The following is a 27,300-nucleotide window of genomic DNA, read 5'->3' as shown; positions in this document are numbered from 1 at the left end:
AGGTTAGAGAGGAGGAAATTGCAAATCTCCTTTAAGTGCTGAGACTTCCCTGGTTAGCGTGCCTGCAGTCAGGAGTGCAAGGAGAATCAGTTAGTGGGAATGTAGCCTGAAGAGGACAAGAGTCACACAATTCAGGAGGGTTATTTTTCCAAAGGAAGCTTTATTTGAGAAAAATGACAAAATCCCCAGACAAGTAATTACAGGCAATTCTATACAAGTTCCCAGTGTCTGTTCCCCAGTCCCCATACCACAAGAGCTAAGAGCAGAGACAGAGGCTGAGCAACATCAATGTGACTACAGAGCAACAGTCACCTGGGTATAGTGCTAGCCTCACAACCTCATTTATGTAAGAGATCTCAGTGTGCCAACATAGCAAAGGGGTGAGCAAAAGCAGAGACAGGAGAAGTGTCTCCAAACATTCTTTTCATTCTCACCCTTTTTAAGCCTTAGCAAATCTGCTAGAGGCTTCAGACTGTGGGAAGCTAAGCTACCTGTAACTGTCTCTTCCAGCTCAGTCCCATCCTGAGACATCTTTGCTGTGGTGTTGTAACAGCTTCCCAGTGCTTAAAGGGATAAAGCAAGTGGGCCTTGGGTTCTGAACAGAGCTGTTAAAAAAGCAGAAATTAAAAGCATCTTGGGCACTTGCAGGTGGAACTAACAAGGTCAGGATCTTGTAGATGGGGAAGGAGGAGGAGGGTCTAGTGAAGAAAGAGCAAAAAGCCTAAAAAGATACAAGATTTCTGGACAAATGATACAAAACTGTGACTTGTCTAATGGATTTAGAAGACAATAGAGGGTCTTACTTTCAATTTTCTCCTCTTCCTTCCTGGCTGCCTGTGGGCTTTTTTTTTTTTTTTTTTAAATAGCAGAAGGATAAATTCAGACTAGAAAAACATTTCACAAAATAATTTCAGAAAACACAAACACCACAAACGCTGCTTTGTCTGAATGGCAGGGAGACCTCTGGGCTGGAAGGACGAGGGGTGTGTGATCAGGGGCTAGGCCCTGATGGTCTTTTTGCTCTAAGGGAAGATGAAAGAATTTTCATAATTCTGCCCAGAAACCCTTGTGGGATAAGTCCAGGAAATGAATCTACCTGGTCTGTTTAATCCAACATTGTGCTAGGGGCAGTAGGACTACAGAGGGCCTCTCACTACATACAGCACAGCTGCTCTCACCAGTTTAGGGAAGACATTTCTGCCATTGTCACATGTGCTCGTCAACTCAGAGACCCTCAGAAGGGGCACATCCGTGTTCCCATTGTGTACTGTACTCCACTTCATCTGCACTCCCTCGGCTCCTCTGAATGCTAGCCAGGAGGGTGTCCCATACATCCCCAGAACACAAAGCAGGGCATATCATGTATAGGGAATGAAGGTCCAACCAGCTACACTTGGCATTAACTCTAGCAGATGAGAAGAGGGCCTCACGAAGTTCCCATCCTACCATGCTCCCATTCTAAAGATGGGCCCAAGCCTGCATTGCAAATCTGAATCGGAGCAAGGCCTTCTGCCTCCACACAAAGGTCCCTCAGTGACCAAGGCGTTTTCAGGGAACTGCTGCATCGTTTCAGAAAGAGAAGCAAATCCAAGACAAACACATGGGGACAGGGTGGGGCTGACTCTCAACAACTTGTTTGAGTCAGGCAGGCTTCTCTTCAAGCTCAGCAATATCTTGCCCAGCCTGTTAGCTCCCCATCCTCCAAATCCAACCCTTATCTGCCTGAATGCATTGACCCATCATCATAAAGATTCCAGCTCCCACAGGGAGAAACACCAATGTCTATGACAGAGGCTAAAATTCAATGCCCCCTCCCTGCTAGCACTGCAACCCTGTCACTTTGCACCAAGCTCTGTTTGCATATGGTTGGTTCCAGAACTTTGGAGTTCCCCCTTCCCCAAATTCTAGCTGCATGGCACCTAATGAGCTTAGCTGGTTCAAGTGGCTTAGAGTAACACAGTGGTCACAGACAGATGGGAGACACCAAGCTTAGAATATAAAAGGAGAAAAGACAGCGTGCAAAACCAACTGCAGCTGTCACAGAAACAAATTTTATTTCATCACTGCCTCCGGAGTCCCCAAACCCACCAGAACCTCCCCCGTCCCTACCATCCAACAGGAGGTCAGAAGCCCCTTTGTAGTCTCCAGTGCTTATACTCCCCTCCCCTCTTAAGGGACAGTTCCTGCAGAAAACCTCCACTCAGCATGTATCATCTGCAAGATGGCTCTGGAGGGCCATGGCTGGGTCCCAGCGGTGTCCAGCTGGGTTTGAGAGGAGGGGAAGGGGAATTACCCCTTTACTCAATCAGCTTCTTGGCCTTGAAGAAGCGACGCAGATAGAAGACCTGCCAGGTGGCCAGTCCGATGAGACAGAACATGGAGAAGATGCTGAAGTACAGGACCCTGATGTTGGTCGACTCTGAAACAGAGAAACCAACACAAAGAAGCTCTGATGCCCAGAGTCAAGACAGAGGATCCTCTTGAGGGGAAGGTCTCCCAGAAATCATCTTCCCTCAGCTCTGTAGAACTTCAGTGGTGAAATTTCAGATTTGAGGGTGAGGAGGAGGGAACTGGGGGCTGAGCTGATGCAGCACCACCATGAGTTTATTTTCCCATGGTAGAATCATGAGCATTGTGTGGGAGAAAAGGAATTGACTTCTAGAAAGGGCTGGTTGAGCATCCCCCTCCCAGAAGTTTAAAGGTCTCTTGACAGTGTACAGAACAGACAGTGACAGCTGTAATTGCCTAATCTCCAGATTCTGTCCCATTAACCCAGACGTAGTGAGAGTATAGATCTTACAGCTGCAGTCCTCCCTGGGAGTACATGAACTCTTACCATTGGTGTCCCGCATCTCCTCCTCTCGTTTCTTCATGTAAGCAAAGTCATTGACAATAGACTCAGAGAGGTCCTCCAGGCGCCGCAGTTCCACTTCCAGAGGCTTCAACTTCTCCACTTTAGCAATCTGTTAAGGGGATAATCAGTAAGTCACTGAGCTAGAAACAGCAGCTCTTACATGGGCCTAGATCTGGGGCATCTCTCCACTAAGACAGTGCCCTCTGCAGGCCAGAAAATCACAGGTAACTCCAAACAGCGAGGTTCTCCACACTGTTACTCCATCTACCCCACCCACTCCTAGCAAGACACCTATAGCTGCTCCTGCTCACAGCAGGAACATAGCATGGGTGCTCATGCATGCATGTATTTAAGCACATTCCCTTCTGACTCTCCCTAGTTCTCATTCATTCAGAATTGGTTTCTGGGGTTTGGGCTGGTAGAGTCTGCCACGTGGCTGAAAGTTACAAGAAAAGTTACATGTTCTTGTGTGGGTGGTGTGATAACTCCATGCCGAAGGCTTGCACTCAGGCCCTCCCCACATGCCACAGGAAGGATAGAGAAAAAAAAAGACACAGGAAATTCAGTTACAAAGCCCACTTTGGTACTGCAACAATTTCAGGGATGAAAATGTAAACACACCGACTCAGAAAGTTCTAAGTTCCCCTTCCCAGAAGCACCGTAACTTGACTATATTGCATTTAAATCTAAGGCATAAACACGAGCGCACTCAATATGTGAACATGACATAGACGGGGGCTGCTGGGAACATGGAGGATAAAAAATTGGTTATTGTTTTAAAATAAAAAAATTCAGATTTTTAAAATTTAAAACTGATTTTAAAAAAATGTAAATACAGGTTTATTTTAAAAAATACACCTATTTAAAATTAAATTTGAAATTATGATAACCTATATTAAGGCCTGAAGTTATTATAATCTATTAAAATAATTTAAATTAAATAAATAATACTAATTAATATGCCTGGTGCCAATTTAAAAAAAAACAACAAAAAAACCCACTGAACTTATTGAAGTTACTGGCTAAGCACCTGGAGTCAGCTTTTGACTGCAATAGCCTCTTCTGCAGGTGCAGAGAGAATATTTTCTTCATTTCAGTTCATTCATCTAGTTCAGGTTAATGACTAACTCATTACAAGTTAAGAAACCAATAGGAGTCAAAACAGCAGAAAAACTAGTTTCTCCTTTTTCATCTATAGGTATGAGAGGATGAGATCTATTAGTTCTAAAATCCTGACGGACAGGGTGACCAGAAAAAATCACTTCAATTTATTAACTACAGATAATATTTCCTTACATAAGAATGGCCATACTGGGTCAGACCAAAGGTCCATCAAGCCCAATATCATGTCCTCTGACAGGTGCCCCAAAGGGAATGAACAGACAGGTGATCCATGGATCCATGGATCCATGCCCTGTCACCCAATCCCAGTTTCTGGCAAACAGAGGCTAGGGACACCATTCCTGCCCATCCAGGCTAATAGCCATTGATGGACCTATCTTCCATGAATCCATCTAGCTATCTTTTGAACACCATTATAGTACTGGCCTTCACAACACCCTCTGGGCAACGAGTTCCAGAGGTTCACAGTGTGTTTCATGAAAAAATACTTTCTTGTGTTTGTTTTAAACCTGCTACCTATTAATTTCATTTGGTGGCCCCTTGTTCTTGTATTATGAGGAATAAATAACACTTCCTTATTTAATTTCTCTTTTCTCTCATGATTTTATAGACCTCTATCATATCCCCCCTTAGTCACCTCTTTTCCAAGCTGAAAAGTCCCAATCTTGTTAATCTCTCCTCATACAGAAGCCGTTCCATAGCCCTAATCATTTCTGTTGCCCTTTTCTGAACCTTTTCCGATTCCAATATATCTTTTTTGAGATGGGACAACCACATCTGCATGCAGTATTCAAGGTGTGGGTGTACCATGGATTTATACAGAGGCAATATGATATTTTCTGTCTTATTATCTATACCTTTCTTGATGATTTCCAACATTCTGTTCCCTTTTTTGACTGCTACTGCATATTGAGTGGATGATTTCAGAGAACTATCCACAATGACTCCACGATCTCTTTCTTGAGTGGTAACAGCTACTTTCGGGGGGAAGGATAGCTCAGTGGTTTTGAGCATTGTCCTGCTAAACCCAGGGTTGTAAGTTCAACCCTTGAGGGGGCCACTTAGGGATCTGGGGAAAAATCAGCACTTGGTCCTGCTAGTGAAGGCAGGGGGCTGGACTCAAGGACCCTTCAGGGTCCCTTCCAGTTCTAGGAGATAGGTATATCTCCATTATTATATATTATAGACCCCATCATTGTATATGTATAGTTAGGATTATGTTTTCGGATGTGCACTACTTTGCATTTATCAACATTGAATTTAATCTGCCATTTTGTTGAATTTCATCTGCCTTTGTTTAACAAATTAGTTACCATATATACTCATTCATAAGCTGAATTTTTTTAGTAAAAAAGGGAAGCACCAGAGAAGGGTGTTGGCTTATGAACAGGTAGAGAGAGGGAGAGGTGGGACACAGCCCCTCCCCGCAACAGAGGGGGCAAGGAGAGGCAGCACAGCCAGCAGAGCCAGAAGGGAAGAGGCAGGGCCAGAGTCTCTCCGTTTCTGGCCACGCTGTTCTCCCCCACCAGCCTCCAAAGCAGCTGCAGGTCCGGGGCGCCACCCTCAGAGCACGCTGTGGCCGCGCCGCCCAGCCCAGCCTGCTGAAACATGCTGTGGCTGTGCTGCCCAGCCTGCCAGAGCAGTTCCAGCCAGGTCAGAGACATCCTCCTCTGGCCCTCCCCAGATAAGGTGGGAAAGGATGGGATAGGGAGAGTGTGGGGGTCCTGGCCTCAGGGTGGGGTCATGTGGTGGTGGTCACAGGGGTTACTCCCAACCTCCAGCTTCTCCCCCCAAAAAAATGTCCCCACCAGTGGCCCATCAAGGTAAACAGTTGGCGCACCGGGACACTTTGTCTACTTAGGTTTACCTCCGTGCCTGCGGACGCTCGAGGTAAACAAACCATCTCGGCCTGTCAGCGGCTTATCCTGATGGCCCGAGAGCCAAAGTTTGCTGAACCCCTGAATTATAGTGTCGGCTTATGAACGGATCATAAAAATTTTCCATTTTTACTTATCCATCTTGGGGGGAGTCAGCTTATAAACGAACTGGCTTATGACCGAGTATATATCGTAGATTTAAGTGTAACAGGTATCTTGATAAACTTTCTTCTTATGTATTCAGCACATTTAAAATAATTTTAGTTAAATAAATAAAAAAATACTGTTTGTGTGTTTTTAACTGAATTTGAATTTTTATCCAAATAAAGCTGGACAGAAATTAGATATAAAAAATTAATCATCATCTGGGAAATCAGAAATGCATCATTCATTTTCTAACATAATGAAAATGTAAAAATCAATACTCCAAATAAATATAAGTTCAGCTATATAATAATTGCTTAAACACATGTATAAATGCAATATATGCTTCCTGGTTATTAAAAAGTAGCAGCAAATTTAGTATAAAGTCTATATTTATTGGAAAACCAACATGTTCTAATGGTTATCAATGAGAATCAATCTTTCTTTAGGAAAATAACTAAAAAGTAAAAATGCAAAACATGATTAAAATTGATGATTTAAATCAAAGTTTTCTGCTAATTTAAATAATGATTTAAATCAGTGATTTAAATCAATCAGCTCTGGCTTGAAAGCAGATTACATTTCTCGCCATTGCTACATTTAAATTCTCCACCCTAGTGTAGAAGTAACACAGGTGCCTGCCCCGAATTCACCATTATTAGTATTGCCATCTGCTCTGTGGAGCCATATAGATGTGCTGATATACCTAGTAAGGAATCAATTTGTCAAAAAAATGTTTGTGAATCTTTTTTGATGTCTGTATTGTTACAGACATACTTGCTGACAGGTACTTTGAAATACATTACCAAAACAATTGAAAATGGTGTGATTATATTGTTATTTTGACAAATAAAATATGCAGATTTTTTTTTTTTTTTTGGCACAGAATTCCCTCATGAATACTATTTGTTTCTGCAAGTAATTGAGTCACTGTGTGATAAACACCACACAGCGTAAGCGTATCCCCATTGAAACAAATGCTTTGCCAGACTCGGGAGTTAGTGAATGACATAGCTCATATCCAGCGTAGTACTCAGCATGTCATTGTACAATCACTGGACTAGAAATTAAGACAACAGATTGGAAGTGGAGGCTCCAGCATGGCAGTGGGGAGCGCATGCCACTGGCTGCAGAGGTCGGGGATCACCCTGACACCCACACCCCCTTTGGGACATGGACTTGGCAGTGGGGCTGCACCCGACCCTAACACAGCGCAAGGGCCAGGCCTGCCCCACCCCACAGCCCTGTTCCTCTGGGCCAGGTGCATGCATTAGCAAGCAAGAGGGGGACACTCTCATGCACACCCAGATCTGCCACCACAATCCAGGTGTGGGGCAAGCAAGCTCAGCCTGCCAGGAGCCAAGTGTGGAAGGGTTAGTGTGAGGGAGCCAGGTGTGAGGGAGTGTGTTCTGTGGGGAGCAATCTGAGTGTGGGCAGCTCAGTGGGGGGGGGGAGGGGTGTCCAGGTGCAATCTGAATACACAAGAACTCAGTGGGGGGTTCCAGGTGCAGGGAGAATAGGACTTGGGGAGGGGGGGGTGAAGGGTGGGTGGTTTGGGCTCAGCAAAGAATTGGGTGTGGGGACCATGGCGCTTGGGGGTGGGGGGGAAGTTAGGTGCAGGGAGCTCAGCAAGGAGGTCCGAGTGCTGGAGGAGTGAGGCTCAGTGGAGGTCTGGGTGCAGAGGGCTCAGCGGGGTGGTGCAGGTGGGTGGGGCTCAGCAGGGTGGACGGTTCAAGTGCAAGGGGCTCAGCAGGGGATGGTCTGGGTCTTGGGGTGGGAGTCTGGATGCAGAAGGGTGGGGCTTGGTGGGAGGGTCTGGGTGCAAGTGGGGGGCGGGCATGTGTGTGTGGTCTGGATGCCCTGGAGGTGGGTCTGACCCAACCCTGGTGCCAGGAAGGCCCGTTCAAGGGAAGAGGAAGTCCTTTCTCTCCCCTCCAGCCCAGCTGGAGCCCAACACATGGTAGGAGCCACTGGCTGAGGCATCCCCAGCCCTGCCATTCCCTTGCTCTGGGCACACCATGATACCGAGCAAGAGGGACAAAGTCTTGCAGTCACGCCCAGCCTCCTGAAGCAGTGTTTTGTGTCTCCCTCGGCTACTCCCAATGTCCACACCAGATGCGCCCACGTGGGACCGCTGCCTGGGACAGGTGCATGAATTAATTACACCTCTACCCCAATATAACGTGGGTTTGCATACAATGCGGTAAAGCCCTGACATGCTGCTCTGAGCAGTGTGTTAAGGGTGCTGGGCCAGGCCGGGGCCAAGGGGTTCAATAAGGGGCACAGGGTCTTGGGGGCGGTCAGGGGCTTCCCCACCCGGTCTGGGGAGCAGGAGCTGTGGGAGGGCACTTTTGGGGGCCCCACAGTGGCCCGGGGGATTAGCATAGGGCCAGAAGCAGCCCCCTCTGCTTCCCTCGCTTTGACCCCAGCCATGTTGCTCAGGGGAGGGGGCTTGGGGGAATGGATCCTCCCGCACACTCACCAGCGGCGGTGGAAGCGGAGCAGCCCGGCCCCAGCCCGCTCCACTTTCCTTGCCCCGGCCCTAGCTGTGTCGCTGGGGGGCGGCTGGGGAAAGGTCCTGCACTCACCTGCGGCAGGAAGTGGAGCACCACAGCTGGGAGCTGGTGGAGTGAAGCTGGCTGGGGCTGGGCTGGGCTGCTCCGCTTCCCGCCGCCGGTGAGTGCACAGGGCGTCCTTTCCCCAAACTCCCCGCACTCACCGGCGATGGGAAGCAAAGCAGCCCAGCCCAGCCCCAGCCAGCTCCACTCCGCCAGCTCCCAGCTGCAGCACTCCGCTTCCCGCTGCCGGTGAGTGCGCAGGGCATCCTTTCCCCAACCTCACCGGCGGTGGGAAGCGGAGCAGCCCAGCCCCAGCCAGCTCCACTCCGCCAGCTCCCAGCTGTGGTGCTCCACTTCCCACCGCAGGTGAGTGCAGGACCTTTCCCCAGCCACCCCCCAGTGACAAGGCTGGGGCCGGGGCAAGGAAAGTGAAGCAGGCTGGGGCCATGTCGCTCCGCTTTCTACTGCAGGTGAGTGCAGGGGGACATCCTTTCCCCAACCTCCCTGCACTCACCGACGGCGGGAAGCGTAGCGCCACAGCTGGGAACTGGTGGAGTGGAGCGGACTGGGCCCAGGCTGCTCCGCTTCCTGCCGCTGCTGGGGAGTGCCTGTCAGGGGGCGGGGGTGTGGATAGAGGTCAGAGCAGTCAGGAGACAGTGGGGTTGGGTTGGGGGTGGGGTCCTGGGGATGATTAGGGACAGGGGTCTCTGGAGGGGCGGTCAGGAAACAAGGAACAGGGAGGGGTAAAGCAAGTTTGATATAATGCGGTGAGATTTTTTGTCTCCCAAGAACTGTGTTATATCAGAGCAGAGGTGTACTCTGCAGGAAGAAAGTAAAATCTGCAGGGAACAATAATTCTGTGCTTGTGCAGAGGTGCGGAATTCCCCCGAGTAAAATGGACAGCACAGCGTATTCTGCTCAAGCTGTTTTATGTGCAGCTAACGGGGAGATCAAACCTGGGGATTCTATAAACAGTGGCTTTTAAAAAAAGTAGGAGCAAGAGAGAATAGATTTAAAAAGATATTTAGAGTCAGACCAATATTAGCTAATTGATGATTTCAGTAAAGGGCTTTACGCATACCATGCCGCCACCTCCTCAAATAATCCCCTTCCTATACAGGGGCCCACAGCACACAGCCTTTCCTAGTAGCTTTGGGTACGTTTACACTGCAATAAAAAAACCTGCAGCACCAGGCATCAAGAGCCCTGGTTAATTGACTCTGGCACAGGCTGTGGGGCTAAAAATCACAATGGAGAGTTTCAGGCTCAGGCTAGAGCCCGGGCTCTAAAATCCCACAAGGAAGGTAGGTCTCAGAGTCCTGGCTCCAGTCCAAGCATGAACCTCTCCACTGAAGTTTTTAGCCCTGCAGCCTGAACCCTGAGACAACTGACCTAGGCTCTGAGACTGGATGCCACAGGTTTTGTCCTGCAATGTAGGCATACCCTCAGTGACTAAATCTCTGGTCAGGCACCTGATGAAACAAGTCTGGAAGTGAGTGAGACTCAGATTACTTCCTCTATGATGCTGCTCTCCACATCCAGAACTGAAGGATGGCGAATGGGAAGGCTCTGCTGGGAAAAACCTAAGCTTCTCACTGGGCCAAGCCCAGAACACCCCTTTACATACTTCCAGGACTGAAGGGGGTTAACAGGTCTCCCTTTAGTGCAGCTAAAGGGAGATCTGTTAATCCCCTGCAAATATACCCAGGGCTTCCAGGGCACCCACCTGTCCGCCATCATGCCACTATTCCATTATTAACCAGCATGGTGTTCTGAGGGCTTGTCTATAGTGGGGTTCTTGCAATGGTGCAGTTACACTGGTGCAAACTCTTACCTAGTTGTGGTGTGAAAATGACTTGTACAGGTGCAGCTTACCTGGTTTGAAATTGAGGTAAGTCACACCAATGCCAATCACTTTTTACACTGTTGCTACCCATCTATAACAGGAACTTGCATCTTTCTGAACGACCCCCTCCCCCTCTAACCCTGCCCATCCATCCAGAGAAGAGCAACAAGAATGATTAAAGGTCTTGAGAACATGACCTATGAAGGAAGGCTGAAAGAACTGGGTTTGTTTAGTTTGGAAAAGAGAAGACTGAGAGGGGACATGATAGCAGTTTTCAGGTATCTAAAAGGGTGTCATAAGGTGGAGGGAGAAAACTTGTTCACCTTAGCCTCTAAGGATAGAACAAGAAGCAATGGGCTTAAACTGCAGCAACGTTTAGGCTGGACATTAGGAAAAAGTTCCTAATTGTTAGGGTGGTTAAACACTGGAATAAATTGCCTAGGAAGGTTGTGGAATCTCCATCTCTGGAGATATTTAAGAGTAGGTTAGATAAATGTCTATCAGGGATGGTCTAGACAGTATTTGGTCCTGCCATGAAGGCAGGTGACTGGACTCGATGACCTCTCGAGGTCCCTTCCAGTCCTAGAGTCTATGACTCTATAAATCCTTCTCTCTCCCCTATAAGACTTAATCAGCCACTTGTCTTTGTGGTAAGAATTTAATTTGATTCACACTTAGAGGGATACTGAAAGCTGAAGTTTTGCAGAAGGCCTCAACTGGCAGCACATTTCACCATTAGGGGCAGCAATACAGTCCTTTGAATCCAGCTCTATGTAAGTCACAGACTGTGCACTAGGGGGCAATGATCGAGCCCTTCATCTCCTTATATTGTGAATACTTGGAGGTAATGTGCAGTGCCAAGAAAGGAAAGACCTCTTCTGCAGAAGGGGCCCCAGAAATGTGTGCGGGTACTGGACACCCAGCTTCTTTACTGGCCCTTTCTCTGGGCCAAGGAAAGTCAATAGGGCATAGGAGCTGCTGAATCAGGGAGTTTCCCATGCCTGGAGGTCCTGTTTTCACATATTAGAATCGTAGGACTGGAAGGGACCTCTACAGGTCTTCTAGCCCAGTCCCCTGCACTCATGGTAGGACTAAGTGCTACCTAGACCATCCGTGACAAGTGTTTGTTTAACCTATTCTTAAAGACCACCAATGATGGGGATTCCACAGCATCACTAAGTAATTTGTTTCAATGTTCAGCTACTCTTACAGTTAGAGAATTTTCCTAATGTCTAATCTAAAATCTCCCTTGCTGCAATTTAAGCTCGTTATTTCTTGTTCTGTTCTCAGTGGATAAGGAGAACAATTTATCACCCTCCTCTTTATAACAACCTTTGATGTATTTGAAGACTGTTATGTCCCTCTCAGTCTTCTCTTCTCCAGACTAAACAAAAACATTTATTTTTCAATCTTTCCTTGTAGGTCTTGTTTTTAGACCTTTAATCGTTTTTGTTGCTCTTCTCTGGACTTCTCCAATTCGTCCACATCTTTCCTGAAGTGTGGTGCCCAGAACTGCATACAATACGCCAGCTGAGGCCATAGCAATGCTAGTCAAGTGGAATAATTTTTTCTCATGTCTTGCTTACAACACTCCTACTAATATTATGGGAATGCTGCCTCAAGTTCTATTTCAGCCTGACTGTGTAGACTGAGCAAGACCCTTCTCCTCTGCCACTCCAGCTGCTAGCACTTCTCCTTGTCTCTTTTCCTTTGGTTATTCTCCTACAACAAGTGAGGGACACAAAGTGGCAGGAGGATTCTGTATACTGAGTAAACACCAGACAGTTGCACAGCTCCCTCTCGTCTTAATGCTAAGCTTTGCAGTGGGGGTGACTAAGAATGCCTGCGCACCCATACTCTGCCTAGCATACAACATGGGGTGGTAACATTGGGGCAGACTCTGAGCCTGAGTCTATTTCTCAATGCCTAATCTCTGGGAGCAGAACCTGACCTGCAGGTAGATAAAGCGAGTCAGCACTGTCCACCGCAGTGTGGACAGAAAGGAGGAGCAGTGACTTCTGCTTGTGGGAGAAGGGGAGCCTGTAGGGTAACTTGACAAAAAGCTTCTTGGAGAGCAACTCCTCCAGCTTTCTCTGTGAGTGCTGCCTCGGCCCAGCTGTGCGCATCAGGTTCATGGCCTAACTCACTTCCCAGCAGCAAAAAGGATGGTCTTTACTGTAGGTACTAGGCTGAGACTTGGGAGCTCAAGATTATTTTCTTGGTTCAGCTACAGGCTTCCTAAATGACCTTTGGAAAGTCCCTTCCCCTCTCTGTGCCTCCTCTCTTCATCTGTAAAATGAGGATAATACTTAATCTTTAAATACATACACACAATTATAGTCCTGTTATCGTCCCACCTAGACACATTTACCACCAATCCCTATTTTCTCTTCTCCGAACTCAGTATAATTTGTTAATATCCGGATGGTAGATGCCCAGAACTGACTGTAGTGTCTCAAGAGGAAGGATAGCTCAGTGGTTTGAGCATTGGCCTGCTAAACCCAGGGTTATAAATTCAATCTTTGAGGGGGCCACTTGGGGATCTGGGGCAAAATCAGTACTTGGTCCTGCTAGCGAAGGCAGGGGGCTGGCCTTGATGGCCTTTCAGGGTCCCTTCCAGTTCTAGGAGATGGGTATATCTCCAATTATATATTATAAGTACTGTCAGACCAGAGGACAGAGAAGGCCTGTCCTCTACCTGCTCCAGGATGCGAGGTCTTTACCTATCTACCTCAGAACTGCACTATCACTTTTTGCTGCCATCTAACACTGCAAACTCCTGCCTAATTTGCTGCCCACTCTACTCCCTGAACCATTCCTGCTTCCCGGGTATATCTTTTCATGTGGTGTTCAGTTATTATTCCCACTGAACACGTACAAGAGCTTTCCCTAGCTTACGACTGATCTTCCCAGGCATCAGCCTGCAGGGGTCAAAAGCCAGAAAATACAAGCTTAGAAAAAACCTGGTTAACAGTTTGAAAGAGAGCTACCAAACTTCCCTTACCTCTCCCTCCCCAAACCAGCTAGTGACTGTCCCAAGTAATTGGTATCCCATGTCCAGGCCCAACACCTGACACAATCCTTCTCCCGGCCTACTGCTCAGCATGCCTCAGCACTTCAAGCCAACCTGCAGATTTGTATTGGCAGCTCTTCTGACTGTGAGAAACACTGAAATTGTCCCTGGAAAGGCAGCTGCCCCCTCCGGGGAGGTTGCGGATCAGCATCTCTTGTGGCTGTGAATGGAAATTATAAAGCTTCACATTTAGGAGGCTTTGCTTTTTCCTTGCATTGCCCCCTGCTGTTGGGGCAACAGAAACTACTGGTGTCAGCCTGTTATTGACTCCAATACCTAAACCCCAGCTGGCTGGCTGAGAAACTTACCTCTTGGGCCTCGGCCCACCCAGAATTAGAGCAGCCAGATTTTTTTTAGATCTCTACCACGTGAGACGCTAATAGAAGCTCCCAGCTGCAGATAGGCTGTCATCACAGCTGGGAAAGCAGTTTCCAGTCGTAAGCCCCAGATCCAAACACAGCATCACGTGATTGCTAGGAAGGAGCTCTGAGGTACCGGCAGCAGGCAAGGGACATACCTCCTCATAGTTCTTTGCTTCCACTCCATGCTTCATGTCCAGGATCACGAGCTGGTCCAGCATCCTCCCCGTTCCTGGAAGTGCATTGAAAGGATTCATTGTGCGCAGCTCTCAGGCTGCCAGGAACTCACCAACTCCCCTCATTGGAGAGAGATTCACAACACTCCTCCCCCGGCGAGTCTCCAGCCAGCTGCAGAAGCAGCACAGTCCTGCTTAAAATCACAGGACCTTCTGAATGAACCCTGGCTGATGGAAGGGCTCCCAGAGATAATGAGAACAAGCTGTAGTTAAGAGCACTAAGCGCACAGGACACAAGCCGTTGCCAGGCACCAAGACTGTTAAAGTGTGCCCAGACTCTGAATAGGGCTTCCCAAGGCAGAAGACACAGCCACCTCCACTCAGCAGACAGACTAGAGACACACATGAGTAGAGCAAGAGCTACAGACAACAGCCACCCCAGGGTGCAGGTCATTGCAAATATGAAGGATGACAGCCAAAAAACAAGCTGGGGGAGAACAGGGAAGCCTAAAGCAACAGGCACAGGGCTACAGCCAACTACCACATATGGGAGAGGGCAGGGGAAAAAGATTACAAGTATACAGGATTTTTCAGAGCATCTCATATTTCAGCTACATCAAGCTGCCTGTTCCACCACATCACCCAACTAGGAAGTGTTCGCAGATGAGAGATCTTCCCTATCCAAATACCCTGTAGCCTAACGCAGGGGTCGGCAACCTTTCAGAAGTGGTGTGCCGAGTCTTCATTTATTCAGTCTAATTTAAGGTTTTGTGTGCCAGTAATACATGATTTTAGAAGATTTCTTTCTATAAGTCTATAATATATAACTAAACTATGGTTGTATGTAAAGTAAATAAGGTTTTTTAAAATGTTTAAGAAGCTTCATTTAAAATTAAATTAAAATGCAGAGCCCCCCCGACCAGTGGCCAGGACCAGGCAGTGTGAGTGCCACTGAAAATCAGCTCGCATGCCGCCTTTGGCACACGTGCCATAGGTTGCCTACCCCTGGCCTAAAGGAAGGTGCATGGATACCACCAGTTCTAATCTCACCTCTACTGATTATGCACTTCAGAGTCCTTATCAGGAAGCACAGTCAAGGATTCCTTAGGAGATACTCAGGTATCATTCCCGCAATTTACAAATAAGTTAAAAGCAGAGTTACACAAGGTCACTTCAGGCAGAGCTGGGAAAATATCCCAGATCTCTAATATAACAGGCACAAGCTTTATTCCCCTCAGCTACACAGGCTTTCAGAATGAATGTGTCAAAGCTAGGTGTCTGGCTATCCTGCCTCTAACCAACCACGCTCTAACCATTAGCAAACACTTCCCTCCCAAAGCCGAGAACAAAATCCAGGATTCCTACTGTCCAACATTCTACTGCTGTCTACCAAAAAGTTGTATAACCCACTGGCAACATGTGTGTCTTGCACACTCTTCTAGCAGCTGTTCCACACTGAGTATAATGTATTCCTTTAGCCCATGCGAGAGATGTCTCTGCTGTAGACCTGAAAGCCCGGGATTCAAATTTGGGGAGGAGGGAAGGTCTTTATGATTGCACAGGGTGGAATTTTTTTTGTCTAGTTCTTGTTTAAAAAATTGGTCAATATAATTCACACAGAGAGGAAAGATCCTTAAAAGAGAATTAAAAACCATTGTAATCTGCCAGTGACACCATGATACGCAGCAAACCCTGGTGGTTTCACATTTCAGCAATTTGCCACACATTTTGTTTATGTCATGCAGACAGATCTGGAGGCTGAGAGGGAAGGGGGGGGGGAGCTACTGCCAACAGCCACACAAGGGCCTTCAACGCAGGCAGATCAGTGAGGGATTTTTTGCATATTATGTAACTTACAGAAGTTTGAGTAGGGTTTTGGGACCCTCAGGCTGAGGTGAGGAGAGCGAGAAGCCTGGTGGACAGGACAACAAACCTTGAAGCATGAGATGAGGGGACAGCCACCACGTAGCAGGAAGAGTGAGAGAGCCGGTGAGTGCAATAGGGGTGGGGAGCAGGCACTTTGTGAGGGGTTAACATTTTCAGGGGCTTCCAGATGGTGATCCCCTGGGAGGCTGCTAGGCCTGAGGCTCAGGGTGGTTTACATTGGGTTCCAAGGACCTTCAATAAACTCCCTGCTCCCTCTTGTAGCTGAGGAATTGGTGGTGTCAAGACATGAAACAAAATCAATGATCCTGGGGTTTTAGAGACTAGGAGTCCTGATTCACTCTGCCCAGCTCCTGCAAAGCCCTTCGTGAAGATGGGGCCTTTCACAGGCCACTTCAGAATAGCTGCTGCAGCTACTCAAAAGTGGGGAGAGAGTAGCTGGGCCTGGGGCAACTTCACCAGGGTCCACACAACTACTCATGTGCCAGCTCAAAGGGGAAACATGCAACTTAACCTGTGTCTCTCAGACGAAGCTGTTAAAGGTCTGTTCTCCCCAAAAAGAAGGTGGGAAGAGAACAGGCTGTTCCAGACAGATAGGGGTTCTGTGCTCCTAACGCAGGGTGCCAAGCAGAGACGAAGATGCTGCCCCAGGCTTTGGCAGTGAAGTGATGCTCCAGTTCCCCAGACAATCCAGCTCCTGCTATTCCATTGCTAGGTGGGATTGTGGCCAGTTCTCCACATGGGCCTTAACAGCAATTCTGACCTGAGCCTTGTAATGCAATAATTGTCAGACCAGGGCAAATGGATAAAGGAGGAGAGACACAGCCTGATGTACACCACCCACACTCAGAAGAGTTGCTAGGAGAGATCCCCATGTCTGGCAAGCTGCCCTGTCCCAGATCCTGGGGCCCTGCACAAGGAGCTGATCTGCCACCTTTCACTTCCTCTTCCCCATTTCTGTGGCTGGGGGTTGAGAAATCCTAGTTGTTCAGAACCCACCTGGCCCAACGGCTCTTCGTTTTCTCCACCAACAGTTCCTGCTGCCCAGCTTGCCCTCCCAGGAAAGCCACAGCTCTGCTAGTGATGAGCACCTCCCAGGCTGCAGCCCCAGCTGGGACTTCTCTGCTCACAGACGCCAAAGGGGTCCAGTAGGAAACCCCTTAACAGGGAAGCAGGGAGAATTGTCCAACTGAATTAGCTCAGGAAAATTCAATCAATTCCCCCAGAACTGACATTCCAGGGGAGCCAGGACCTTCCACTCCAAAAGACTCAAGCCTCCAAAGTGATGGGGGACGGTGCTCCTGGAAGAGCCATCTCTTGAATGAGAAATAAAATCAAAGCCCTGATTTGGTCAGGATGTTGGTTATAACACCCTGATTCTTATGCAACATGGCACAGGATCTTCAGCATTGCACAAGAATCAGAGTGTTACAACCTACAGCCTGACCAAATCTCAAGCTAGGTTAGCGCCTGCCATTTCAGCCATCCTAAGCCCAGCGCAGAACAGCTCCTCCATCCTACACGAAAGTGCCTGCATTTAGGTCGGGGGTGGGAGTGAAGCAATCTCTATGGCCAGTCCGTAAAGCTCTCTGGGATCCCATAAGATAAGGCATAAGAGGAATGGGATCACAAAAGGGGAACCATTGCAGACACTGTGAGAAGAGGAGAGCACCCCAAGTCGAAGTAAGGCTACAGCAGGGATCAGATCAGCCTTCCCCAGATTGGGGATGGAACCCGCATGCTTGCGGTTTCAGGGTGTTTGTTCTGAACGTGATCCCAGCTATTCAGCAGGGAGTGGCAAATGCGTCACACTCACAGGAAATGGCAGCCCCAGTGTGAGTTAGGCAACTGTCCCTGCAGCACAAGGGCAGGACTGACGTCCAGCTCACTTCCTCTTCCCTCTGTCAAAGGATCACTCAAAGGAAGAGACACCCTGTGCAACCACAGGCAACTATCACAGGGTGCTGCAACCCCTCTGGGAAGGGGCTCCCAGCCTAGCACAGGGCTGCTGCCACAGGGTGCACCCAAAAAAGGGACCACACTCTACCATCAAAGAGGAGGAGGAAGAAGTGGGCAAATGGGGAGGACAAATGGGTATCAGCCTACTCTGTGTTGTCAGAATTGAGATGTGAGGAGAGGCAGCATGGGAACAGCACTTCTGGGAAGCCCACCTGCTGCCCACAATTCCGTGCTGGTGACCCCATTCCTCTTGTGCCTGGGCCTGAAGGATCTCATAGTGCTCTGCAGGTGAGCCGCAAGGATCATTTCACCCCCAACCCTAATGCAAGCAACAGCTGTTCTGCACCAGTAACGCGAAACTCCTCATCCTAGAGGATCCCATTCTTCTTGGCATGAAGAATCCCAAAGTGCTTTGCAAACTGGACATTGAAATTGCTTCACCTTGACCCCTCACCCAACATACTCCACCAAGAGTAAGGAAGAGAGAGGGCTGGGAGCAGCTTTCTGCACTCACCCACAGGGAGCTTGCTCTCGAAGCAAGCCTCGAACATATCATAGTCTTCAGTGGTGAAGGCAAACTTGCCCTTAGTAGCATCCTCCTTGGAGTAAAGGATGTGTCCAGCTGAGTCAGTTATCTGTAGGAGAGACAGACAGCAAGAGTGGCTCAAGCACAGATGCAGGCAGGAGCACAGTCCCTCAATGACACATGGACAAACTTAGGCTCTTCCTGTGCCCTCTTTAGGGTTTGCTGCACTTTGCTTCCATCTGCCCCATTTCAATTCCTCTCCTCCCCCAGGCTGGCAAAAACAGCAGACTTCTAGGATCTCATTTCACTGAGTTTTTAGTTAAAACATCCTGGACACAGACTAATTTAAGTTGTCTAATTCCCTGAATCCTTGTTCATTGACTTCTTAGGGTATGTCTACATTACCTGCTGAATTGGCAGGTAGTGATCGATCTAGAGGGGATCGATGTATCGTGTCTGGTCTAGGTGCGATACATTGATCCCCGAATGCGCTCCTAGTCGACTCTAGAACTCCACCAGGGCGAGAGGCAGAAGCGGGCTCAATGGGGGAGCGGCGGCCGTTGATCCTGCGCCACGAGGACACAAAGTAGGTCAATCTAAGTTGATCTAAGATACGTCGACTTCAGGTATGCTGTTCTCATAGCTGAAGTTGCGTATCTTATATTGATCCTCCGCCCCCCAGTGTAGACCAGGCCTTAGCGTCTCCTTACTTGCTAGGATTGTAAATTCCCAAAGTAATGCTCAGCAAAGCACAGAGATTCTCTGGCTCCTACAGCGAGAGGTAACGAGGGACAAACAGAACGGACTTTCCAGCAGCAGAACTGCAGAAGGGGCAAATGTGCGCCATTAGATCCAAATGTCAATATGCCCTGAGCCGGGCAATGTTTGGGTACCAAGGTCTGTAGAAGTGGCACTTCATAGCACAGCTCAGAAGCAGGACTGCAGATCAGACAGACTATATACGTTGAAGGAGTAACTGCTAATTTGTGCTGCTATCACAAAATTATTTAGATTAGTCAACTCTACAGATGGTTCTAACAAAGTTACATTAATTGACAGCACAATGGTAGGTGCCACTCAGGAAAGACATCACTGTGCATAGCTTAATTAAAACCTCTTCTCAGTGTGCAGCAGTGTTAAAAAAAAAAAAAAGCAGCAAACAAATATGCCAACTGATATAGTGAAGGTTTTAACACCACTGTATAAATCAATGGTATGCCCTTATGTGGAATGCTATTCAGATATGATGATTCCCCCTATCTCAAAAGACAGAGCAGAAATAAAGGGGTGCTGAGGTGATGAGAAGTCTAGAAAGTATTCCAAATTAAGACATTGAGATCTTCAGGGCTACTTACAAAGGAGATAAGAAAACACAACAGAGACACACAAAACAGTCAATGAAATGGAAAGGCAACATATTTACAACTGAAAGGAAATATTTTTTCTTTTAAAACAAACCTAATTAATTCTCTGCCAGAGGATATCATTGAGGCCAAGAGTTTAGTAGGATTCAAAAGAGGTTCAGATATTTATATGGATAATGAGAACAACCAGGTTCATTAGACAAGTTAAAAATAATAAGGGATGTAAACTCTCATGCTAAAGAGTACAAGCCATAACTAGCAGGAGGTTAGGAAGAAACTTCCTCTGTGGGCAGGTTGTTTCATAATTGTCTATTATGGGGTTTCTTGCAACTTCCTTGGAACTCTGTAGTATATGTCAGTGCCAGAGACAGGAGGCTGGACTAGGCGAATCACTGCTTTGGTACTGCAGTTCCTATTCAGAGGTTCATCTTAATCCAAGCATCAGAGAGACTACAAGATACACTTGGTCAGCTTCTTGGTTAGCCTACCCTGCACACCACAGAACAACTATGATTAACCAAATTCAAATTATTCAGGATGATACTGTATTGAGTTTGCACACTGAATCCGGTAAAGGAAACAAAGAAAAGGACCTACTTTAAAGGTCCCTTGTATTTGGAGTACTGCCTTTTAAAGTTGACTGGGATTCTCACTGCTGTACTCTGGGGGAAGCTCTGAGTGCTATCTTTCCACAGAAGCAGTTGTGTGGTACACAGGCCTTACCTTTTTGCCTTGTCTTTAACACTAGCAGCAGAATGCTGGGGTGGGGATGAGGGGGTGAATAAGCATTCAAAACGCACTCCCTGCATCAGTACCCAGCCAGAGCTGGGGAAGCTAATGATCCGACCAGCGGACCAAATTCGGTGATGAATCCTGATCATGTGCCAACTGAGGCACGTTGCGCATACGCTAAGAAGTAGTAGAGTGCCCAGAAGTAGATTTCAGAGAGTGGCAGCTCTGCTGTCTGCTTCCATCGGTATTGGATACCCGTTATTCAGACTCAGCCAGACACATTACCCATCAAGCTGGGCATGGGGGGGAAGCAGCTTATAACCCAGCCAACACTCTTATGGAAGGACAAGCTAACCTGAAAGGGATTCTTCTTAATGTTCAAACGTTATTTACAGTAATGCCATCCCTTACAGACAAAGCATTGTTCTCTGTCTTGACAAACAGCCCATCAATTCCCCACACTGCCTGCTTAAACAATGAGAGAGCCACAAGTGACTAGGCCCAAGTGGGACGTCATCCACCCAAAAGCATCCACTCTGCAGCCAGCTGGCGCATTGTGCAGATTCCTCTGGAAGAGACGGTACCACTGTTAGTGTTGGGATTTCACCCAGCTCAGTGACAGGAACCATCTTCAATACAACACACAGTAACTACCAACTTTCTACACCTTGGTGACCTAGTGCTGAGAGGCTGCTCTGACAACCTGACCTTCCAGGCTGTGGGGAAGGTGCCACCTGGAGATATCCTGTCCTAAACAACTCCCCCTGGCTCCCACTGCACAAACACACTCAATAGAAAAGGAGCCCAAACCTAGCATCCTTAGAACACAAGTGTTGGCCACAGCAGTCCTGCATGACAAGGGAAGGGGACAAGAAATGCCACAGACTATTACCAAGCCTGAAGTGCTGCAAGGGGGTGGGGAGGACCTTCAACCCAAGCTTGATTAACATTCTAATAAAATAAATCACATTTCCCTCTGCCAGTGATACTAACCTCAATGCCCCATAAGGCAACAAAGCCAGAACACAACCCTGGCACAAAAGTAATGCTGCATCAGGACCTGGCTTTCTGTGGCAGACAGAAGTCTCAGAAGAGGAAGTGGAATCAGATGTACAAAGGATTGGTAAGCAAAGAACCAGGATACACTGGATCACTGACTGAGAACAGAAGAGAGAGCACAGTTCTGAAAAGGCTGCAAAGCACGAACTCTGCTCGTACGGAGCTCTGTAATCCACCACATCACCATGAGCTTTATCCATGCCATGTGTTATCAGAAAAACAACTGCAGAAATATTTGAGTTCTTAAGCCACTGTATATCCATCCTTCTTACAATGAATCTAGAATGCAATGAATGTACAGAGCTGAGGTAGAGAGAGCGAGTGAGCTTAGGCCAGATCTACACTAAAAAGTTAGATTGAGCCAGCTACGTCACTCAGGGTACGTCTACGCTACCCGTCATATTGATCTATCGGGGATCGATTTATCGTGTCTAGACGCGATAAAAATCAATCCCCGGTCGCTCTGCCATCGACTCCAGAACTCCACCGCGGCGAGAGGCAGAAGCAGAGTCAACGGGGTAGCAGCAGTGGTCGACTCACTGCCGTCCTCATGGCCAGGTAAATCAACCTAAGATACGCCTACTTCAGCTATGCTATTCGCGTAGCTGAAGTTGCATATCTTAGGTTCACCCCAGTGTAGACCTAGCCTCAGGAGTGTGAAAAACCCTGAGGGACATAGTTAAGCTGAACTGTGGACCTCGCTACCACCTCTCAGGGAGGTGGATTAATTAAAGCAACTTGAGAACTCCTCCTGTCACTGTAGTGAGCACCTACACTGAAGTGCTAGAGCGGTGCAGTTCCAGCAGTTTAAGTCTAGACATAGCCTAACATTTAATAAAATAAAAAATGATGTAAAAGAGCCTTTCTAGACCTAAAAGTAGCATAAGGGCCAATATCCTGGGCCCTTCCTGAGTTCAAGGCAGATGTTGTGTCCCTCACTGTGAAGCTGGAAATCCTCCCTTTCCAGTGGGATAATGCTTCTTTTTCTGGCCCTGAGGATTCATAAGATATTGTACTTAAGTTTATCACAAATTCTCAAGCCTTCTGGACCTCAGGCAGGGACAATTAGTGGGGAATATCCCACATTTAAAAAGAAAGAAGAAGCGTGTCTCTGAAAAACTGATTGACAAGGTGACACCACTGCTCAGATGGGTGGGAGGTGACAGTGAAGTTAGAAGTGGCCACCAGAGAGGACATGTTATTGGGTGAGATGCAAGCAAGACTGTCAAAGCTGCATTAGAATGGCAGTTTGTCATGTGGATGGTATATGTGTATTATTTGTGCACACACTGCTTGGCCTTAACCTCAGCTCCAACAACCCTTTCACATCCCCTCACGTCCTCCTTGTGCTCCCACTTCTGTGCTTTCTTCCTCATATGGAATGCCCTCCAAGCGCCAGTGCGCCCAACTGCCACCCTCCCCTCAGTAAACCTGCCATTAATACCCCTGGCAACAGCAAGAAAGGAATAGTCTCCACATAATGCTATCTCCATGACCTTCTCCTCAATCCCGTCACACTGTGCCACATGCAGAGATGGAGCCCCGGTATGGCCCTGTTACTGTAACCCTCTTCCCATCTGTATTCCCGCTGTGCAATGTGAAGAGTGAACCCCAGCATCACTGTCGCTGTCACTCTCCCCTCAGTGCACAGAGATCAAGCTGCACGTGGCCCTGTGGCTGGTGACCAATCCTCCTAGTGTGCCATTTGCACAGAATCTCGATATGCCCCTACGGCTGTAACACATCCCCCAGTGTGCCACGTGCACAGAGTGAACCCTAATGTGGCTCTATGGCTGTGGCCCATCCCCCAGTCTGCCATGTGCAGACTGAACCCCAATGTGGCCCTAAAGCTGTCAGCCTTTCCCCATTATGGCCATGTGCACTGAGTGAACCTCAATGTGACCCTATGGCTGTGACACATTCCCCAAACATGCCATGTGCACAGAGTGAACCTCGACATGGTTCCATGGCTGTGACACATCCACATCAGGGTTCATTCTGTGCACATGGCACACTGGGGGGGCTCCATGGCTGTGACCCCTCCACCCCAGGTGCACAGAGTGAATCTCAACGTGGCCCCATGGTTGTGACACATCTCCTCCCTGCCCCAACATGCCACGTGCACAGAGTGAACCTCAACGTGGCCCTATGGCAGTGACACATTCCCCCCCCCAACATATCATGTGCACAGAGTGAACCGCAATGAGCCCTGTGCCTGGTCCCCTCCCGGCGTGGCAGTGGCAATGGCGTCGCGGGGGGGGGAGGCACTTCCTTCCGTGGGTCCCGCAGAGCTCAGCTCTGGGCCGAGTCACGCCGCTCCCCGAGCCGAGCAGGCCCGGCCTGACCCGGGGAACCACTCCCCCGCGGAGACTCTGTCCGCGGGGACCTAGGCCCTCACCACGCGGACAAGTCGGGGCTGCCCCTTGGCCGCCCCCCGCACCTTGAGATTGGCGGACGGGCCGCTGGCCGCCCCCGGCGGGACCCCGATCTCGTACTCGCCGGTGACCAGCGTGTCGCGGTGGATCTCTTCGCGCAGGCACTTGCGGGCCTTGCCCGGCAGCTGGAAAGAGATGGGCCGCGCCGGGCCCAGGAGCAGCAGGAGCAGGGCCAGGGCCGGGCCGAGCCGAGGGCAGCCGGGTACAGGCAGCGGCATGGCGGCGGATCCGGGTCCCACAGGCCGCGCTCCCTCCCTCCCCCCGCACCATGTGACCCGCCGCTAGCCCGCCTGTGTGAGGGGGAGGGGGCGACCATGGCACAGGAAGAATGAGGGAGGGGATGTTTTAGGGAGACCCGGGGGGAGGACAAAGCCGGGGGGATGAGGGCTTGTGGGGGGAGAGCAGGAGCGAGTATGGGAGAAAGCAGGGCAAAGGAAGCAGGGCATTAGGGAGAGGAGGGGACTGGAGACTTTGTGGCGGAGAGCGGCATTAGCTGTGTGGTAATGTTAAAAGCTGAAGCTGACCAGGTGATAAAATAGAGCAATGAGCGCCTCAGACAACAACTGAGTGACCCTAGGAGACAGACAGACAGACAGAATCAGAGAAATGTGGGTCTGGAAGAGCCCTGGAGCGCTCAGCAAGTCCAACCCCTGCGCTGGGGCAGGACCAAGTCAACGTACGTAGCCCATCCCTGACCTGTGTCTGGCCAACCTGTTTTTAAAAACCTCCAGTGATGGGGGGTCCACGACCTCCCTCTTCCAGAGCTTTTAAACTGCCCTTGTAGTTAGAAAGTTTTTCCTAATATTTAATCTAAATCGTCCTTGCTGCAGGTGAAGCCCATTACTTGGCCCACATATCATGGCCACTGAGAACCCAGTTGATCACAGTCCTCTTTATAACAGCCCTTAACATATTTGAAGACTATCAGGTCCTTCTTGAGGTCATCTTTTCTTAAGACTAAACATGCCTATTTTTTTAACCTCTCCTCATAGGTCAGGTTTTTTAAACCCTTATCTTTTAGGTTCCTCTCCTATGGACTCTCACCAATTTGTCCATATCTTTCCTAAAGTGTGCTGCCCAGAACTGGACACAGTACTCCAAGTGAGGCCTCACCAATGCAGTGCTTAATTTTAATGAGAGAGGTGCCAAGGCACAGGCAATTAGGTGCTGGAGCTCAAGCAATTTTTTTACATTCATAACTGATGCTGCAAGCCCAGAGGTATTGGGGCTATCAACTGCCAAGCTTAGAGGTGCCGATGCTTAGCCCTGGCAAACCATGGCACAAATTAAGCACTGCGCCAATCACTAGTAGAGCAGGACAATTACCTCCTGTGTCTCAAGCTATATCTACATTTAAACGCCAGTAGCACTTCAGTGTAGACCAGGTATGGGCAAACTATGGCCCGGGAGCCGCATCCAGCCCTTCAGACATTTGAATCTGGCCCTCAAGCTCCAGCTGGGAATCAGAGTCTGGGGCTTTCCCTGCTCCAGCTGGGGAGTGGGGTCAGGGCCTTGCCCTGCTGCACATGTACCATAGCTCTGCGCGGCTCTTGGAACAGCAGCATACTCCCCCTCTGGCTCCTACATGTAGGGGAAACCAAGGGGTTCAGCATGCTGCCCATACCCCAAGCACCAACCCCGCAGCTCCCATTGGCTAGGAACCACAGCCAATGGGAGCTGCAGGTGCAGCGCCTGTGGACGGGGCAGCGTGCGGAACCTGCCTGGCTGTGCCTCCTCCGTGTCAGGGCCAGAATGGGGACATGCCGCTGCTTCTGGGAGCTCCTTGAGATAAGCACCACCCGAAGGCCGCACCTCTGACCCCCTCCCACACCGCAACTCCCTGCCCCAGCCCTGATCCCCTTCCTTCCGTCCAACCCCTTGGTCCCAGCCCAGAGCACCCTCCTGCACCCCAAACCCTCATACCCTAGCCGCACTCCAGAGCCCACACTCCCAGCTGGAGCCCTCACCCCCCCCGAACCTCAACCCCCTACCCGAGCCTGGACCCCACCTCCCACACTCTCAACTCTCATTTCTGCCCCACCACAGAGCCTGCACCCCCAGCCAGAGCCCGCACTCCCTCGCACCCCAGCCCCCAATTTTTGTGAGCATTCATGGCTCACCATACAATTTCTGTACCCAGATGTGACCCTTGGGCCAAAAAGTTTTCCCACCCCTGGTGTACAACAGCGATGGGAGGAGTTCTTTCATCATTGTAATAAATTCACCTCCCCGAGAGGCAGTAACTAGATTGATGGAAGATATATCCGTTGATCTAGCACTGTCTACATGGGGACTTAAAATCAGCTTAATTATGTTCCTCCGGGGGTGTCGATCTTTTATACTCCTGAGCAACATAGCTTGGTCAATCTAATTTCTAGTGTAGCTCAGAATTAACATATATGGACACTCCTGTTAATGCTTATCTAATTTATCTAAATATTCTTAACCTGTCCTTTTCCTGTTTGGATTGCATTCCTTCCCTCTGTTGTCAAGATTAATTGTGCTGCATAACTGGTCACCATTAACTTTTCAGTGAAAACGAAACCAAATAGTCTTTAAATCCCTCAGCCTTCTTCCTGTCGTCAGTTATTAGCTCTCCTTCCCACTACATAGAGGGCCTACACTTTCCTTCATCTTTCCTATTGCTCCAATGTATTAAAGAACCTCTTCGTATTTCCTTTGTCCCTTGCTTGATGTACTCATTTTACTTAGCCTTTCTGATTTTTCTCTGCATGCTTGTACTATTCTTTTTGTATTACTCCTTACTAATTCATCCATGTTGTTGAAGGACTCCCTTTTTGTTTTTCAGGTCATTAAAGAGGCATCCATATTGGCCTTTTGCTATTCTTCTTGTTTTTCCTTTGCATCAGGATAATTTGCAGTTTTGCCTTTAATGTTGTCTCCTTGAGAAACTGCCAGCTCTTCTGAACTCCTTTATCCCTTAGATATTCTTCCCTCGGGACCTTAACTACCAGCTCTCTCAGTTTGTTAAAGTCTGCTTTTTTGAATTCTGTTGTCCTTATTCTGCTGCTTCTCTCATTTCTTCCTTTCTTTACCATCATGAAATCTATGATTTTCATGATCACTTTCACCCAAATTGCCTACCACCTTCAGATTGGCTACCATTTCCTCCTTTTTGGTAAGAATCAAGTCTAGAATGGCTGTCCCTCTGGTTACTTCTTCCACTTTCTGAAACAAAAAATTGTCCCCAATACATTCCAAGAACTTTCTGGAAATTTTGTGTTTTGCCATATTACTGTTTTAATGGATATGTGGATAGTTAAAGTCCTCCGTTACTATTAGCTCTTGTGTTTTGGATATTTCTGTTATTT

At 48.5% G+C, this 27,300-nt stretch overlaps 1 protein-coding gene across 1 annotated transcript; it reads right to left on the bottom strand.

Moving 5' to 3' along the window:
* Positions 1-140: 140 nt before the first annotated feature.
* On the bottom strand, positions 141-24,218 carry TMED10 (transmembrane p24 trafficking protein 10). Its single transcript, XM_030559116.1, has 5 exons — positions 23,974-24,218; positions 18,367-18,487; positions 13,992-14,065; positions 2,837-2,963; positions 141-2,419 (listed from the first exon to the last, which is right to left on the bottom strand). Exons 1-5 carry the CDS (start codon positions 24,184-24,186, stop codon positions 2,298-2,300), a joined length of 657 nt encoding a protein of 218 aa, XP_030414976.1. The 5' UTR covers positions 24,187-24,218; the 3' UTR covers positions 141-2,297.
* Positions 24,219-27,300: the final 3,082 nt, after the last annotated feature.

This window comes from Gopherus evgoodei, chromosome 4, assembly GCF_007399415.2.
Source record: "Gopherus evgoodei ecotype Sinaloan lineage chromosome 4, rGopEvg1_v1.p, whole genome shotgun sequence".
Lineage (NCBI taxonomy): Eukaryota > Metazoa > Chordata > Testudines > Testudinidae > Gopherus > Gopherus evgoodei.
Note: the sequence above shows the minus strand (reverse complement) of the source record. Positions and strands in the feature narration are given on the sequence as shown.